The 15,414-nt window shown below is 43.5% G+C and overlaps 2 protein-coding genes across 3 annotated transcripts; both read right to left on the reverse strand.

The window, feature by feature from the left end:
• Window positions 1-2,496: 2,496 nt before the first annotated feature.
• Window positions 2,497-6,617, reverse strand: tdh (L-threonine dehydrogenase). Of its 2 annotated transcripts, none has more exons than XM_057017108.1 (9): window positions 6,451-6,617; window positions 5,039-5,233; window positions 4,858-4,900; window positions 4,667-4,737; window positions 4,340-4,489; window positions 4,075-4,247; window positions 3,907-3,997; window positions 3,527-3,796; window positions 2,497-3,406 (listed from the first exon to the last, which is right to left on the reverse strand). In XM_057017108.1, exons 2-9 carry the CDS (start codon window positions 5,223-5,225, stop codon window positions 3,267-3,269), a joined length of 1,125 nt encoding a protein of 374 aa, XP_056873088.1. In that variant the 5' UTR covers window positions 5,226-5,233; window positions 6,451-6,617; the 3' UTR covers window positions 2,497-3,266. The 2 variants fall into 2 exon arrangements, with proteins under 2 accessions (XP_056873088.1, XP_056873089.1); XM_057017109.1 differs by lacking the exon at window positions 6,451-6,617 and adding an exon at window positions 5,675-5,824.
• Window positions 6,618-7,763: 1,146 nt separating this feature from the next.
• mtmr9 (myotubularin related protein 9) lies at window positions 7,764-14,494 on the reverse strand. The gene is made up of 11 exons (XM_057017105.1): window positions 14,344-14,494; window positions 13,802-14,004; window positions 13,270-13,378; window positions 13,027-13,152; window positions 12,769-12,942; window positions 12,483-12,700; window positions 12,165-12,326; window positions 11,931-12,072; window positions 11,518-11,738; window positions 10,741-10,892; window positions 7,764-9,471 (listed from the first exon to the last, which is right to left on the reverse strand). Exons 2-11 carry the CDS (start codon window positions 13,981-13,983, stop codon window positions 9,308-9,310), a joined length of 1,650 nt encoding a protein of 549 aa, XP_056873085.1. The 5' UTR covers window positions 13,984-14,004; window positions 14,344-14,494; the 3' UTR covers window positions 7,764-9,307.
• Between the last annotated feature and the right edge of the window lie 920 nt (window positions 14,495-15,414).

Consider the following 15,414-nt stretch of genomic DNA (forward strand, 5'->3'; position numbering starts at 1 on the left):
AATTAAATACTGACATTTTTCCGTTCCATTCAAAAACATTGGCAACTTACGGTATCAGCTGCTCAAACAAGTTTTTCCATCAAACTGAATGTGTTGCATAAGTGTTCTCGCAACAACACATGTGACTAGGTCAAGATAAATTATGTGTGCGTCAGCTTTCCCCAGCTAAATCAATTATTTTGAAATATAGATATTTCCTGATGAGCATCTGTGATCCTCCCAAGGAAATCATCAAACGCCTGCTTCGGTATAAACACACACACACACACACACACAACACACACACACACACACACACCACACACACACACACAAACACGCACACACAAACACACACACACAAACAGACAGCGAAGCATGATTTAGAGCTAAAATATAGAAACTACAGTAGATCTTAATGTCTTCTTTTCTTTCTTTTAAAATCTTTATATATAAGGTTGATCTTGACTTAGGCATTGGATAAAACAACATTGATCAGCCAAATCAACATTTTTTTTTAAAATTAGAAACTGTTCCCCCCTCTGAGCCATGTCCCAAGTTTATGCAACACTGTTTTTTCCCATGTGAATTATTACAAAAGAGCAAATCTAAACTGGTTGATCATACATCAAAATACAAAATTACGTGGTCAACCGAGCACTAAATTATAGTTTAGTTTTATTTAGATTGGACAAAAAAATGAATTATCTTCTTTTCTAAAGCATCTCTCTGTTCTAAAATACTGTTTCTCTTCTGTCCAATTATTTGCAGAATATGGAAAGAAACAGCCTGAGAGGGATTACTCAATTATTGTGTGAGCTGGCTAATATAAAGGTCAGAACATCATTTACAACTGATGGTGCAGGTTGAATGGGTCATGGAGTTCAGGATGGTTGCCGATGGGTCATTACTGGTTTTTGCACTTTCGTGTTACTGGGGCCTTTGAAGATTTAGAGCTTTAACAAATGAAAAAAAGAAAGAAAAGAATTGAAAATCTCTAAGATGTGACCGAAGACCCTCAGATTTCCCCTGAGACTGGCGTGACAGCGGTGGCAGGGTCTAGGGCTGTGTTACCATGACAACGTGTGTCCTTACATAATAACAGCTGTGACACAGAGAGATTCTGGCCCACTGCCCAGCATCGACCCCCCTCCACACCCCTCTTTACATCTCCTTGCCCTTCACATTCTGCTGAGCAGACCCTTATATTCCACGTTGACTGACAAAAACACAGGGGCCCCGGCGATGGTGGAGCCCTGGGATTGGTCGGGGCGAGTGCGTGCCCGCCCACTCAGATGGATTACATAAGGTTTTTCTGAAAGAACAAGGGAGAGAAAAGTCACCACCTTATCACATGGTTCTTCGTTGGTGTTCCAGATCGGCCATATTTTATATATTGAGCCAACAGAAATATGACGCCGTGCTTGTTCCCACATGCTTTGTGATGGCTGAGAAATATTTGACCCCGTTTAATAAGCGTCACGCCCAGAGAGAGATTGTTATCATATCTGCATCTTTACAAACCCCATGCAAATGTCGAGAGCCATTCTACAAATCTACTTAATATGAAGTTAGGTGCTGATGTGCACGTCTGGTTCCTTTTCCTCTTTTGTCACTTGGTATTGATGTTGTAATTTGTTACAAATAAATTTGAGGACTTGCAGAACATCTATGGTAGTTTAACAGCTTGTTCCTTATTTGTATTGAGAAAAATTGTAATATACAGAGAATGCAATCAGTAGGTTTAGTGGCGCCCGTGGCGATGAGAGCTGATGAGTCAGAGAGCCGGAACCCTTCGCTGGGCTCCTGCACAGGTAGAAAACAAGACTGGCCAAGGACCTCTGGCGCAGCTGCTATTACTGACGCAGAGAAAAGGAGGATTCTATCAATCAAAAGTTTCAGTTCATGACCCTCAGCTGAAGAAAATAGAGTGGCTCTGGGTCAGTGACTTTACGGCTGTGCTGAGAAGATATTTTCCTTTTTTAGGGAGAGGATTCAGTTGAGCGAGAGGGCCTGCAGGTGCTGCTAAATATAAAGGTGGGATACCGTGGGTATCTGTCTCTTAATTTACCCTGATAAAAGGGAATTTCTACAAATGCCAAAAGCAGAAAGAGTGGGGAAATATAATGGTATGACCACTTTCAGACGTCTGCAGCATGTCTCACCAACAGGAATGTAAACTGACGGCTGAAGATTCCAGCAAACTAGAGGCAAGGCTTGATCATTCAAGATATCATTCTTCTAACTGATGCATATATAATCCACAAAAATCCTGTGACCCTGGGATGGTGTCATATCTTAAGTGACCCTTTCAAAATTTGAATTTCAGCAAAATCTTATCTCCGTCCAATCATTATCGACCAAATGTTATAGTTTGAGTACAACTTGCACCCAGATTTTTGGCAGATTCTTCAACTGCAACAGGAGCCAAAATAAACTGTTTCACTTTTCAATCCGTGAGTCGGGTTGAAATTTAGTTTTTTACTGCAATGTGAGGAAATGACATCACACAGAGGATCGGAGAGGAGAAAGTTTATTGCCAAGTTTGTTGATTCTAAAAGAACCTGCTTGTACATTCATATAGCACCCTATTTGTTCCAGAAAAACAGTAGAACAATGAAATCAGAGTGTGGATGAAAAACAAGAAGCGGGGGTGTTGATGGAAAAACAAACTTGGACAGAAATATTTAGAACTTAACTTTTAACATTGATTTGCCTCAATGACCTTAAGAACCAAGACAGAATAAATAATGTTCCAGGGAATAAGCAGGGAAATCATCTCTCTGCATCGTATCAGGTTACGAGGCTCAACTAGAAGAAGTTTTGATGACTTTCAAAACCTGAAATGTGAATTTTCATAGTTCCTCGAAGCCAAACAGGAAAAAGAACCATCACCCAAAAGTGAAAAACCCTAGAAAATGCAAAATGCAGGGACTTGTTCTTTAGTCTTCAGAAGAAGGCTGCATACTTTTAATGCAGTAGGTCAACATGCATGCTGTCTGTTTGCCATCCTCGCAACATTTCACTGGCCACCCTGCTGAACCCGCCACCACCTTCCACTGCAGACTGCTCTTGACCGACCCCGGAGGACAGGAATGAACCAATACTGGGAGAGTTACAACCAAGCTGGATTGTCTGGCCCCAACTGACCTCTGCAATCTGATGACTCAGCAGCTTTGTACCAGGTGGGAGAAGCAAGACAGTGACTACACCCAAGCCATGTTTCTCTATTCTCTTTGGTCTCTCTTTACACTATGTACAAAGAACACTCAAAGACGGCAGCCGTCTCAGTTAGCACGGGCCAGGCAGGCGTCTGTGCTAAAGTAGTTGAGCATTGTCTGGACCAGCTCTGGCAGGTCGTAGTCGTGCTTCCAGCTCCAGTCCTTCCTCGCATTGGAGTCATCGAAATTCATTGGCCAGCTGTCAGCTGCAAAAGAAGAAGTTAATCAGTGACAGATCTGCGTTGTCCAAATTCTGTTGCAAATATTTGTTATTTAAACAGGCACTGCTGCTGACGACACTACAGCTTCCATCCATGGCAACGTACCAATAGCCTGTCGCACCAGGTCAACGTCGTAGGTGACCTCAAGCTCGGGCATCTGTTTCTGGAGCTCCTGGGCCAGTTCCTCAGGGGTGAAGCTCATGGCGTTGATATTGTAGGTCCTCATGCTCAGAGTGTCCGCCGGCGCCTCCATCACCTCCAGCGTGGCGCGCAGGCAGTCGTCAATGTACATCATGGGCAGCCGTGTGTCGGGTTTCAAGTTGCATTCAAATTTGCCAGACTTGAACGCATCGTGGAAGATTTGGACCGCATAGTCTGGTGGCAGGTAACCAAAATGCAAACAATTCTGAGCAAAGAGCACCTTGTGTTTGTGATCAGTAATTTAAAACTAGATGATCCGGTTCTCCCCACTGGTTAGTTCTCACCTGTGGTTCCGCCTCCAGGATTCGAGTCAGCGGAGATGATACCGGGGTAGCGGAGACAGCGAAAGTCCAGACCATAGCGGTGGTGGTAATACTGTGAAGAACCATCCGGTTGGATTATTTAATCAGCTTTAATATGGTGACAACATCAGAGACGGCCTTAGATCTAACCTCGCCCATTAGCTCAGCGTGGACTTTGGAGACGCCGTAGATGGTGCGAGGTCTCTGCACGCACACATCTGGAGTGGGGTTCCTGGGAGAGGTGGGCCCGAACGCGCCGATGGTGCTGGGGACGAACAGACGCAGACCGTGCTCGGCCGCGATGTCCAGGATGTTGTGAAGCCCTGTAGGCAGAGACAGGAGGCCACACTACAACTTTTGCTTCCTCGGTTGGGCAGCATCTTTCGACCCAAAAGGAAATGGCTATTGGACGGACCGGTGATGTTAACCGCGCGTGCCAGAGACACGTTGGCTTCTCCAATGGCACTGAGGAGGGCGCTGTAGTGGACCAGCCAGGTGATGCGGTTATTCACCACGATCTCTCGCAGGTTCTTGTAGTCTAGGATGTCTGCGTATATGAAAGGTCCTAACAGAGGGAGAGAGGGCTCTGTTATAATGATTGAAGCAAAAGTTGCTTAAAATTTAAGGATTTCAACTTTTGTTTTTCCTCTAGAAAATGTCACCTTTTAATCTTTCATTTCCAATATACCATTTAAAAAACACACCATACATTTTCCCTCCCAGAGCAGCACACGTGACCTACCGCTGTGGAAAACATTGCTCGGGGGTTTACGGATGTCAGACAGGATGACGTTGTACTTGCCAAACCTCTTTCTGTGAAACAGGAAACCCAACATTATACAACACTGTATGTGGTGCACATGCTTCCACGCATGCATCCCAAGCAACAAGCTGCGCTCTGACTGGTCGCACAAAGCCGATTAAAACTCTCACCTCAAGAGTTTAGCCAGTCCAACCCCGAGCTGTCCAAGGCCGCCTGAATTACAGGGACAGAAGACAAATTTAGCTGTTAACACTTTGTTTTATACTAAAACCAGTTCTGGAAACAAACTGGCACACCTACATGATTAAAGGTCAGAACTACTTCCCGTTTGACAAGAAAAAAAAAAGGTACCTGTAATGAGCACCCTGGGGTGGTCAGTGTCAGAGAAGGACGCCGAGTGGAAGCTGGCGTCAGATGTGACCTGCCGGGGGGAGAAGCTGATGTTGCGCGCAGCCACAGTGAGGGGCTGGCAGCCGTACGCCGGAGTGCTGAGCAGGGCCTGCTTGGCCACCTTGCTGAGGGTTCTGATGACGGGCATGTTGGCGTCTGGGGATAAGGAAAAAGGCTTAAGAACTAGCCAGCTGGGATTCTACAACCGACGCGAAAAATAGAAAAAAACAAACTATTTCGGGGTTGTAAACATCTTTAAACGCAGATCTTATATTTTCGCCCTTTTTAAATTCCTGTCACAGTTTCTCGAAAATGCTTTTTAGTCCCTATTCTAAAGCTTTGGGCATCGAGATAAACATCTCCAACGGAAATGTCTGAACCCGACTGCTGAAGCGCGCAACAGAGAATGTGCGCGACAGTTAAAACAGTTAAAGTGCTGAGAACCTGCTTGCAAGCACAATCTTTTCCGGAGACGCGCAACCCACACATTTAATGAAGACTCCAATTAAAAAATAAAATAATAAAATTAGCCTTTCAAAACAACATATTTTGAGAGTTTCTACATTTTACATTTTTCCCATTTGGAAACGGACTTACCGAAGGCTGCAGCGAGCTTCTAAAAGAGGAAGAAATAGAGTATCTAAAGAGTATTTATACGGCCCTGCCTTTGGCGAGAGCCAATCAGGGAGAGAGGGCGTGCGTGAGCAGACAAAAACACTGCCAAGTTCAGGTTAGTGAAGAGGATTTGGAAATATTTTTAGAAACTTCGAAAATTCGGGGACCTTGCAGTTTAACCATCTTGTATTCCTCAGTTTTAAAAACCCACAAAACTTAAAAACAAATGAGTTTTTATGTTTATGTTGAGTTGTGACAAACCTGACATATTAAGACTAGACTAAGAGGCATTTGGCGCGTAAAAAGTAACAATTCAATTGATCAAGTTTTATTACTTTATAAAACGGTTGCACTTCCCCATTCTCGTTGTCACCCCCATCCCCCCCTAGAGGTCCTGGGACACTACAATGGGGCAGTGGAGCTGTGTTTAGTGTGCCACATAGACAGGGGCGGTGTCAGGGAGGGTCAAAGCAGCCTGGCGAATGAAAACGGGTCATTAGGGATGCGGACGCGGCATTGGTTCCGGCCCGGGCGCAGCGCGCCACCGTGATGCTGGGAAACCCGACACGCCGGCAACCAATAGGAGATTTTAGCTGCTTTGGCTTTCACATTGACAGGATCTCGACGTAATGTGGCTGTTTTTATCAATAGATTAACGGCCTAACACGTGGTCGACCATATCAAATAATGGAGATGAAAGTAATAGATCATTCAACGATTTATTGCGTGACTCTACAGGATGAAGAGAAGCCACTCACCGTTCGATCGCTGGGGATAACAATGAAATAGCCGGAGTTGCTTCAAGATTCTTCTGTTCTGCTTCTGTATCTTCTGAGGTCGGTGCAGGGACGTGACGTCTGCGTTATCTCCGTTCAGTGTTGCATCAGCTGCCTCTTAAAGCGCTGCCACCCGGCACCGGGGTGAGGTGGGGGGGGGGGATGCCGGCTTTCTCTCGGATTGGTGGAGCGCTGGAGGAGCGGTCTGCTACCTCAGGATACACCCACCGGCCGCGTCATCGACACCCACCGAGCGGCGTGGCTGCAAATCCAATCTGCGCGTCTCTCTGGAGGCCGCAATTTCACGGTGGTTTTAGGGAATAAAAACACGTACGCAGGAGGCGTGGTTTATGTTTACGCCTTTTATAATCCTTCCTTAGAAAAACGTGTCTTATATCTGTTTGCATATACTGAGGTCACGCAAAGTGACCCTGAACGCCTCACAACCATCTGTGGATGATTGTTCGTGGAGGACACTTTGTCATCCAGTTTTTTCCTCTCTCTGGGTACTCGTTACTGTTTCTGAAGATGCTTCGGGACACATGGCTCACTGTAAGAACAAGACGTTCACTGTAAGAACAAGACGCCGGTTCATTACGTGAGCTGAGCATCGAATTAACGTGATGTAAATGGCGCTTAAATTCTGAGCGTCACAGTACGCATGTTGTTCGAAAGAAAGGTGTGACGTCAAGCTGAAGGTCAGAAAACTGTTTGTATTAGAGGGGGAAGGTGCTGATGACGTCTTCTGTTGGGAGGTGCCAAAGTTTGTCCGAGTGTGAGTGGTCCACAGGTACACACCCCCCGGGACTGGCATCAGCTGCACAAGGGAACAAGTCAATCTTTAATCTGGCACACTTTTCCAGACCATAACTAAACACCACCTTTAGTTATCAGCGTTTCCTTTAGGATGAACAGTTGGGTGAAATCGGAGGTGGGGTGTTGATCAGCTGACACGCTGCCCTGTCATCACATGAAGCAGCTATTTATTCCCCTGGTCAAATGATCCTCACACCAGCAGGGATGCCAGCATGTTCTGGGTGGGGGGGTCACTGTTTACTGGTCCAGGGACAAAAGCCTACAGGAACAAGGTGTTGGGGGAGCGAAGTCCTCATCCACCAGAGGAGGGATGAGCTTCTCAGAGCTTCTTAGCAGCACCAACAAATCTGACTGTTCATTAAACACAACAGAATCATCAATAATCAATGACTTGTTGAGGTTAGGATTGATTGACTGTCAGCTAATCTAATGAGAGCACGTCATATCATTAAAACTGTTTTAAAAAATGGCAAAATGGCATCTTTTCAGCTGCGATCTTTAATGGCTTGAGAACATTTTAAACATTTGGAGTGATAAACATTTTTTTTTTAATAAGGCATCGCACAAAGCTGGCATGTGCAACAACAGACAAAAGCATTTCTTATTTACAGCGCTAATAAATGAGGCATTTTAATAATCTCCTAAACATTTTTATCAGCATCACCACCAACACGTTGCTATTACTGAGCTTGGTGGTTCAGCCATGCAATCACAAACAATGGACGGTAATGGCAAAAGAAAATAGTGCATATTTAAAGTGGTTCCCTTTATAAAGCAGTTCAGAGTGGAGGCCTAAACTGGAGACCAGCAGAGAAAACGGCTCCTCTTGGTGAAAACTGAACAATGGGTTTAGGGTCGAGTCTCCACGGCTGTAGAATATAAAGTGCAACATGAAGCTCTCAGTAGTTCTCTGACAGAGCTGCCATTCTGCTTCCTTTCTTTAGTTCTGACAAGCTGGTTGCCGTCTTTGCAGACGAGCCGATTGCAGAACTTTAAATGTTCTGACCCATCCTCTCCTCAACTCTCTGCCCTCTCCACAGTGGTGTCTCCTGACACCCCTTCTCCAGATACAGAGTTCATTTCTGTCAGAACGCAGCAGACCGTACAACTTGATGTCTTGGATGTTGCCTGTGCAGCTCCAGTCAAACCCCCCAAATGTGAGTCCGGCGCCAAAAGCGGACCTGATGTGTGAGGAAGAAACGGGTTGAAGCTGCTGCAAACGTGCTCTTTAAAGACCAAACTACGGGTGTTGGGTCGATGACTGCCTGCGGTTGCACAACAATATCGGACATTCCTAAGAGACGCATCAGCAATGTGGTTATTCTGGTTCGAAGATTGACTTCTTCCTTCAAAATGGGTCCCAGAAAGAACTTGAGAACAGTTCTCTCGCACTTGACATGCATGGATCCCACACTTATTGGAGGATATTTTTGGTCTGGTGTATATTAAACAGTGTACAGCACAGGCAGGGCTGACCCTGCCCACGCTTATTACACCATCACACTGTACAGCAAAGGTCCCTATATGTTGCCATAGTTACTCTGCAGTGCTGCTACAGCCGCACATATGGGTACAAGTGTGGAGATCACTGTGTGTGCATGTGTGTGTGTGTTTGGAATGTATCAATTGTTACTTAATGGTTATTTTTCAGACTCATGTGCACGAGGAAAAATGGCAAAGGTGAAATTGACTAATCAAAGGGACTCCCTAATTTTGAGAGATGACTGGAAAAAGATATGTGCTTAGATAAGATAAAAAAAAGTGAGGTCCTGAAAAGTTTAGTAGTGCTTTGAAAAAGAAACGGTGTTTCTGAATTCCTACTTGGTTTAGAGGAGATAAGGCCTGGAACTAAACGAAAAAAAAAAAAGTTTTCAGGGTTTTCAGGCACCTTTCTCGTCGTCCATGATGACGTTTATCTCGTTTTGCTGTACAATTTTTAACCAAACACAAAATAATGATTGCTCACATTCTGATTATAAAACAATAATTAAAAAAAAACCCGAATCTTTTCCCTCCCAGGATACTACGGGCTCTGCAGCAGAGGATCTTGGGTCTCCAGCTGGGCCAGCTGCCTGCGCAGGCTGTTGACTTTGTTTTGCAGCTCCTTGTTGTATTCAATGATGTGAACCATTTCATCGTAGGCCTCATCCAGGCACTGGGAGGAACGGTTCCAGCGAAGAAACACTCCTGCAGAGAAAAGATCAATTCAGATCAGTCATTTACAATAGCCTTTGCCTTAATTAATGTCTAACTATAACCTGGCTGTAAAACCACATGAAACAATTTCCTCAAGCAGTTGTTACTTATCATAAAAACAGACTTCTTAAGAAACAACAGAATGAATCAGAACATTCTGTCACAGCTTATGGGACACATTATCAACCGTCAGAGCATAAAGAATAACTCTAGAGGCTGAATAAAAACAGAAGAGTGGCATTTTACTGTGACTGTGTGTGTGTACAGAGAACTGTTGACCCAGAATTCACACAGATACACTGTAAGACCGGAATTATAAACACTGAGGTGCCGTTACTCCTCTAATCCAATTATAAGAGTTCACCTTTAACGACCTTGACTGTAGCACAACCAGACGCGGAAAAACAAACAAAGCTATTAAAATACCTTTCAGTTGGCAGCAGTGTATGTGGAATACAAGTCACCTTTTTATCCCACATTAATTGGAGAATAAATGTCTGAAAACTGATTCTAGTCTTTAGAAACTGCCGATTCTGTATATTCCCTTTAAAAAAATGTATGGATATGGGGAGAGCGCTTTTCTAAAAGGGTCTTCAGGATGCCTGTGTCATATTACAGGTGGTTCAGCAGTTCTCATTCATATGGAAAAGGGTGCATATCTGTTGGCCTTAGGAAAGGGGAAAGGGGGCCTCGTGTGAACCCTATGACCGCTCGTGTGACGAAATACCCCACATATATTGTATATCACCGTACAGACACTGAGCAGTTAGCGGCATTGCTATCACACGTCATCATCCTTCACTACTGATTTTCTCCACCGCTAATTACCAGTTTTGAAGTGCCTTTCAATGCAACAAGCCAAAAAATTGCTCAACCATAAAATTCATTTAATGACTTCCTACACCAACGGAAGGTCACTCCGGGCAAATAGTCTTTGTTTAAAAATCAGGCCGAAGCAGTGAAACATCCCAGGGTCCATGTGAAAAAGTTATCTGTGAAGCCTATAACCAGCTTGTTGTCGTCAATTTTGACATACGTGCTAGGTTGTCATGTAATATTTGCATGCAAACCAACACGGGGAGCACATATGAATGTATATTTAGAATTGAGCCTTCAAGTGGTTTCTCACCACACGACCAAGATTAAAGGCGCCCCCTTCTGGTGACGTTGTGGAATAAATCAAATAAAATTCACGTCACTATACAGACTAATGGCTGATTCTATAGTCAAACTTTGTTGACTTGTCAGGGACTAACTTACCTTCCCACAAGAGTAGACTCTGAGGGGCCACAGAGGGCCAGATCACAAGACCGTTGGCCTCGTAAAGCGGGTTTGTCAGACGCTGCAGTTCTTGGGGTCGATTTACCCACGACCACAGGGACACGGTCTTCTCAGGCAGAGACACTTTGACTCTGTGGGAAATATGAGCGGGTCAGTCGGGAGCTGCTGCTGCAGGGTCAAATAAATGTTGCAGAGAATATTTTAAAACTTTAGAAGTGACTTTGGGGAGTCTTAATTAATCTAGTCTCAAGTAAAGCTTCTTAGTAGCCTGAAGCTCAAAAGTGTAACGAAAAAGCTGCATAAAACTTTTAACACCCATGTTGGGAATGGGAGATTAAAGCTTCACATACACAACACATGAGCGGATCTCCAGAGAATCAGATCAGAGGTGACTCCACATCTGTCTGTTTAAAAATGCAGCACAGATCAGGAGGGTCCCTGCATCTAATGAGCTCACAAATGTAGGGAAAATTCACTGGAAAAGCTTTGACTTCATTAAGGAGGGAAATGAGAACCCAAGGGCCTCCGATCTCCAACCATCTTTATGAATGATGTTAATCTAGAGATGCTTCTTTTAATCCAAATCAAGATGTGCTCCTGCAAGCAGCTTTTTGGATAGAATCCTAGAAAAGTCAGGATTACAGAGTGTGAAAGGACTTGAGACCATCTTTAATTAATCCTACATTAAAGAAAATACACTACAAAATAAGTGATAATAAAGCTAATCTGCTTGAGTGAACAGATGTCCTGTTTTACCTCTCAGCTGTGTAATTCCCTAAAAAGGTCCCAAACTGAGAAGCGTAGGTGTGTTCGAAGAGCAGCAGCAGGAAGCTCTCATTGAACTCAAAGGAGCACGGGAACTGGCGAAGGATCTGCCACACACAGTCCAGGAAGAGAAGGAAAACCGGTGCCTCTTGGCGAGGCTTGCTGTTGGAGTAGGCTGACTGGGCGCAGCGCTGCTGGAATGGATGACCCGCCTGGGACAGCAACCGGTTGGTCATGAGCCAAAATGCAAAAAATCATTGTGACATTAACCGCTGTTGGACACTAGATGGAAATCAATGATGGCCGCTGCGATCTAGCTTCATGTATGATTTAAATGTGTGATTAAAAGGATACAAATGCTTTTATTTTTTAAATGAAAAACATTTGGATCACAGTTAGCTCACCTGAAGCCACTCTCGTTCCACCAGGCTCTGAAAGCCTCTGATGGTTCTACGGGATGGATCCAGGATGATCTGTGCCAGGGAGGTCACTTGCAGTGTCGAGTCCGTCCCTTCTGTGCCATGAACAAGAACCGACGCCCCCTCCCTAAAACAACATAAACCCAGTTCTTCACACCGGCTTCTTTTCTACACTATTTCATGTGTCTACAGGACTGATGGGCACATTTCCTTCCTGACCTGTCGATACACTGGGCAGCGAGGCAGGCGGTGGTCAGGATCTCCTTGACATGACTCTGCCAGCTTGAGGCCTCCAGCTTGCTCAACCAGCGGTCCATGTTGTGCGACTGGTCATTACACGCCTCCACAAGCTTGATCAGACTCTCCTGGAGGACATTAGACCTGGAAAGAGACCAGTGATTCCATTTTTTTTGAAAATGATTTTAGGAACAATGTGTGGAGCTGAAACAGCAAACACAACAACAGCATCACATTGTGATTTGAACTCTCTGGGGACAAAAGTGCAAAGCAAAGCGTTCAGCCTCAATGGTTACACACCTCTCAATTGCTTTATGGATCCTCCTCCACTGAGGGTAGTTAGCCTCAGACTCAAAGCCTCCACCTCGAGCTTTGGCCTGCTGGGCCACATTGATGGCGCGCGTGTCGATGACGTAACCACGCTTGCCTGGCCGCAGGGTGGCATTGATCAGTTTCTCATCTTCCTTGCATCGCCTCCCGTTGGTACCTGTCAGGGGCTGCCCAGCTCGCATCATCACCTGAAAACCAAAACCATGATTAAAAGAAAGAAGAAATAATAGGCCAAGCTACATTTTTTTGTGCTGACCATGCCGTTCTTCCTGTGGTAGTAACTGAGTACAGGGAAACGGCCACCCTGACGGAAGGTAGCTATTTTCCTCAGCGCTTCATCATCGATATTTTTGGGCACCGCCACAAGTGAGGGGTATGATGGGCACACACTGAAGTCCTTATTGACATCACTCAGTCTCCACTCATCTGTCTGATGAACACAATACTGAAAGGGTAAACATCTGGGACACATGGCAGAAGAATAGTAAGATTCAAACATAAGTTGTCTCCACACCATAGACTCCAGGTCTTTAAAGGCCTCCTCTGGAAGAAATAGTTTCCAGCCATCCTCTATGACTTCAAACATGGGCCGGTAAAAGAATGGGTACATCAGGGAGAGTGAATCAAGTGTAGACAGAGCCTTACAGATAAACAGCATAGTGTTAATAACATCAGGCTTAATGTGACTCCACTTAATGGCACATATAATGTGCTGTTAAACAAATCCATGTAGGAAACGTGAAGAGTAAAAATTAACCTCAATGGAGCTGGCAATGTTGAGACACTCCTCCATGCCAGGGATGTCAAGTTGGATCACTCTCAGGTCTTTGCATTTGACTATGATACTCCCAAGAGAACCAACAAATCTGAAACAAGAGAGGCAAACATTAAAGAAGGGGAAAACAGATGAGAAACACTCTAGGGGTTGAAACTACTGGCTCCCAGGAATATGAGGATGTTCACACGAATTGAGAATATTATTCTATTCTGACAACCGCACATCAACATTTCAGAAGTCATGTTGTAATGTTCCCTATGGTAATGCTTTCAGTAATCACTATAATCTCTTCAAACCCCTTATCATAGAGAAATAATTTAAAGAAATGTTTAGAGAAGATTAAATAATAATTACCGGTAAATTAAAACATTTCTGCTTTGTGTCTCTTATACAGTGGTTATACAGGTAAAACCACTGCACAGTGGAACTAATTAATATAAATTCCTTCAGTGACAATAGGAGCAAAGTAAATGAACCTAATGCAGATAAAAACTGTTCAACGTTTTGTCACCTTTTCTCGATAGAATCAATGTTTGAGTGGAGCAACCATAGTTCCTCTATGTTGTCTTGTCTGGAGGAGAGAATCAGATGATGACCAGTCAGACACAGAGTTCCTTCCACCGTTGGCATGAAAGGTCGATGTAGGACGACTCCGTCCACTCTGGGTGTCTTTATCAACTCCGCAAACTCCATTATCCGACCTAAAATAAGTAACTATGACAAGCAGCAATGAGAGATTACATACAAAACATATGGGCGACACAAAAGACGAGGATATTACTGCTCCGACAGACCAGTACATGATTTAAAAGCAGAAATATTGTTTTCTGTTATGCAAATCAACACCAAACTAATAACATCCACAAGAATCCGATAGCTAAAGGGTTTTTGTAAGTTAGCTACGCGGCTACCAAAATAGATTTTTGCTTAATTCGCTGAATTGCACACGTGACACTTCTATACGCATGCAAAGGATTATTACTTCAAACAATTATGCAATACATAAATGGATGGATTTTCCTTTATATTAGTATAATCTTTAGAATAAGTTACCTGTTTAAATGATGTCGTTTAATCCTGGGCGAGACTTGTTCCTTCATTCAAATCCTACCGACTACAAACAACTGCCGCTTGAAGATTAGTTCCATGTGTTCGACACCGATCCCATTGCATTGTTTCTGTTTTGAGTGCACATGTCGCTTGCTTTGTCTTTTTGTCGCATTCTTCATTTTTTTTTTTGCCAATTTTAACACGCAATGAGCCTGTCATGTGTTCTGTTTTAAAATGTTAGCTTGTTTATTATTATGTTGTTTATTATTCTGGGTTTTTTATCAGTTATGATAAAGATTACATTTTTGATGACTCCGACTGAGCTCATTATCAAACACAGATAGTCGTTAAATTGATTTTAATACAATGATCAACATCCTGGAGAGGTAATCAGGCGACAATCATGTGACTCTAGAGGAAACGACTTATCCAAAGTGACGGCATAACCTGGAAGGAAGGAGCGCATTTCAAAAAGCATTTATGCCCCGGTACTAAAGGAAACTTCAAACACATCACAAAGTTGCAGTAATGTGTCTCATATTTCATCACACCCGTTGCAGCAATAAGCAAAAATAAATTACAAGGAAAATTACTGTTCTTAAGCGGTAAAAACTCTTCTCTACTTATTTTTAAATGAGGAATATATTTTCTGCCAAAAACTAATGTAACATAAATATAACAACGGAAATCTAATAAAAGGAGTGTTAGAACACATAAGTATGCAAATTAAGGACCTTGTCTTTGTTGGTTGAACAATTTGATTCCGCTGATCAAAACTCGAAACATTGCTGTCAGGTATAAAACAATATAGTCAATGAACGCTAGGTGGCGACATTAACAGGCTTTTCAGGCTCCCGGAGTCAGAGAGTTTATGAGGGTGAAATCTGCTTTGAACTTTTTCTTTTCTTTTCTTCTTTTTTCTTTTCTTTTTTTCTTTTCTTTTTTAAGTATCAAAATGTGTTTTTTTTATTAAAAAGTTTCAAGTACAAATTTCGTAAAGTTTTGTTTATCCAACCATAACGTAAATTTGACCCCAAACATGAATTTGACGTTCTTTGAATACAATTTTAACAA

The sequence above is a fragment of the Takifugu flavidus genome, chromosome 19 (genome assembly GCF_003711565.1).
Source record: "Takifugu flavidus isolate HTHZ2018 chromosome 19, ASM371156v2, whole genome shotgun sequence".
Taxonomy (NCBI): Eukaryota; Metazoa; Chordata; class Actinopteri; order Tetraodontiformes; family Tetraodontidae; genus Takifugu; species Takifugu flavidus.

Bases quoted from the DNA above. Each gene is read 5' to 3' on its own strand.
- mtmr9 (XM_057017105.1), bottom strand. From the start codon at position 13,983: ATGGAGTTTGCGGAGTTGATAAAGACACCCAGAGTGGACGGAGTCGTC. The intron at 13,379-13,801 runs GTGACAAAACGT...CTCTTGTTTCAG, and splicing joins ATTGATTCTATCGAGAAAAG to ATTTGTTGGTTCTCTTGGGA. The intron at 13,153-13,269 runs GTTAATTTTTAC...TTTATCTGTAAG, and splicing joins ACATTGCCAGCTCCATTGAG to GCTCTGTCTACACTTGATTC.
- tdh (XM_057017108.1), bottom strand. From the start codon at position 5,225: ATGCCCGTCATCAGAACCCTCAGCAAGGTGGCCAAGCAGGCCCTGCTC. The intron at 4,901-5,038 runs GTACCTTTTTTT...CCTGTAATTCAG, and splicing joins CCCCAGGGTGCTCATTACAG to GCGGCCTTGGACAGCTCGGG. The intron at 3,998-4,074 runs GTTAGATCTAAG...GGTTCTTCACAG, and splicing joins ACGCTGAGCTAATGGGCGAG to TATTACCACCACCGCTATGG.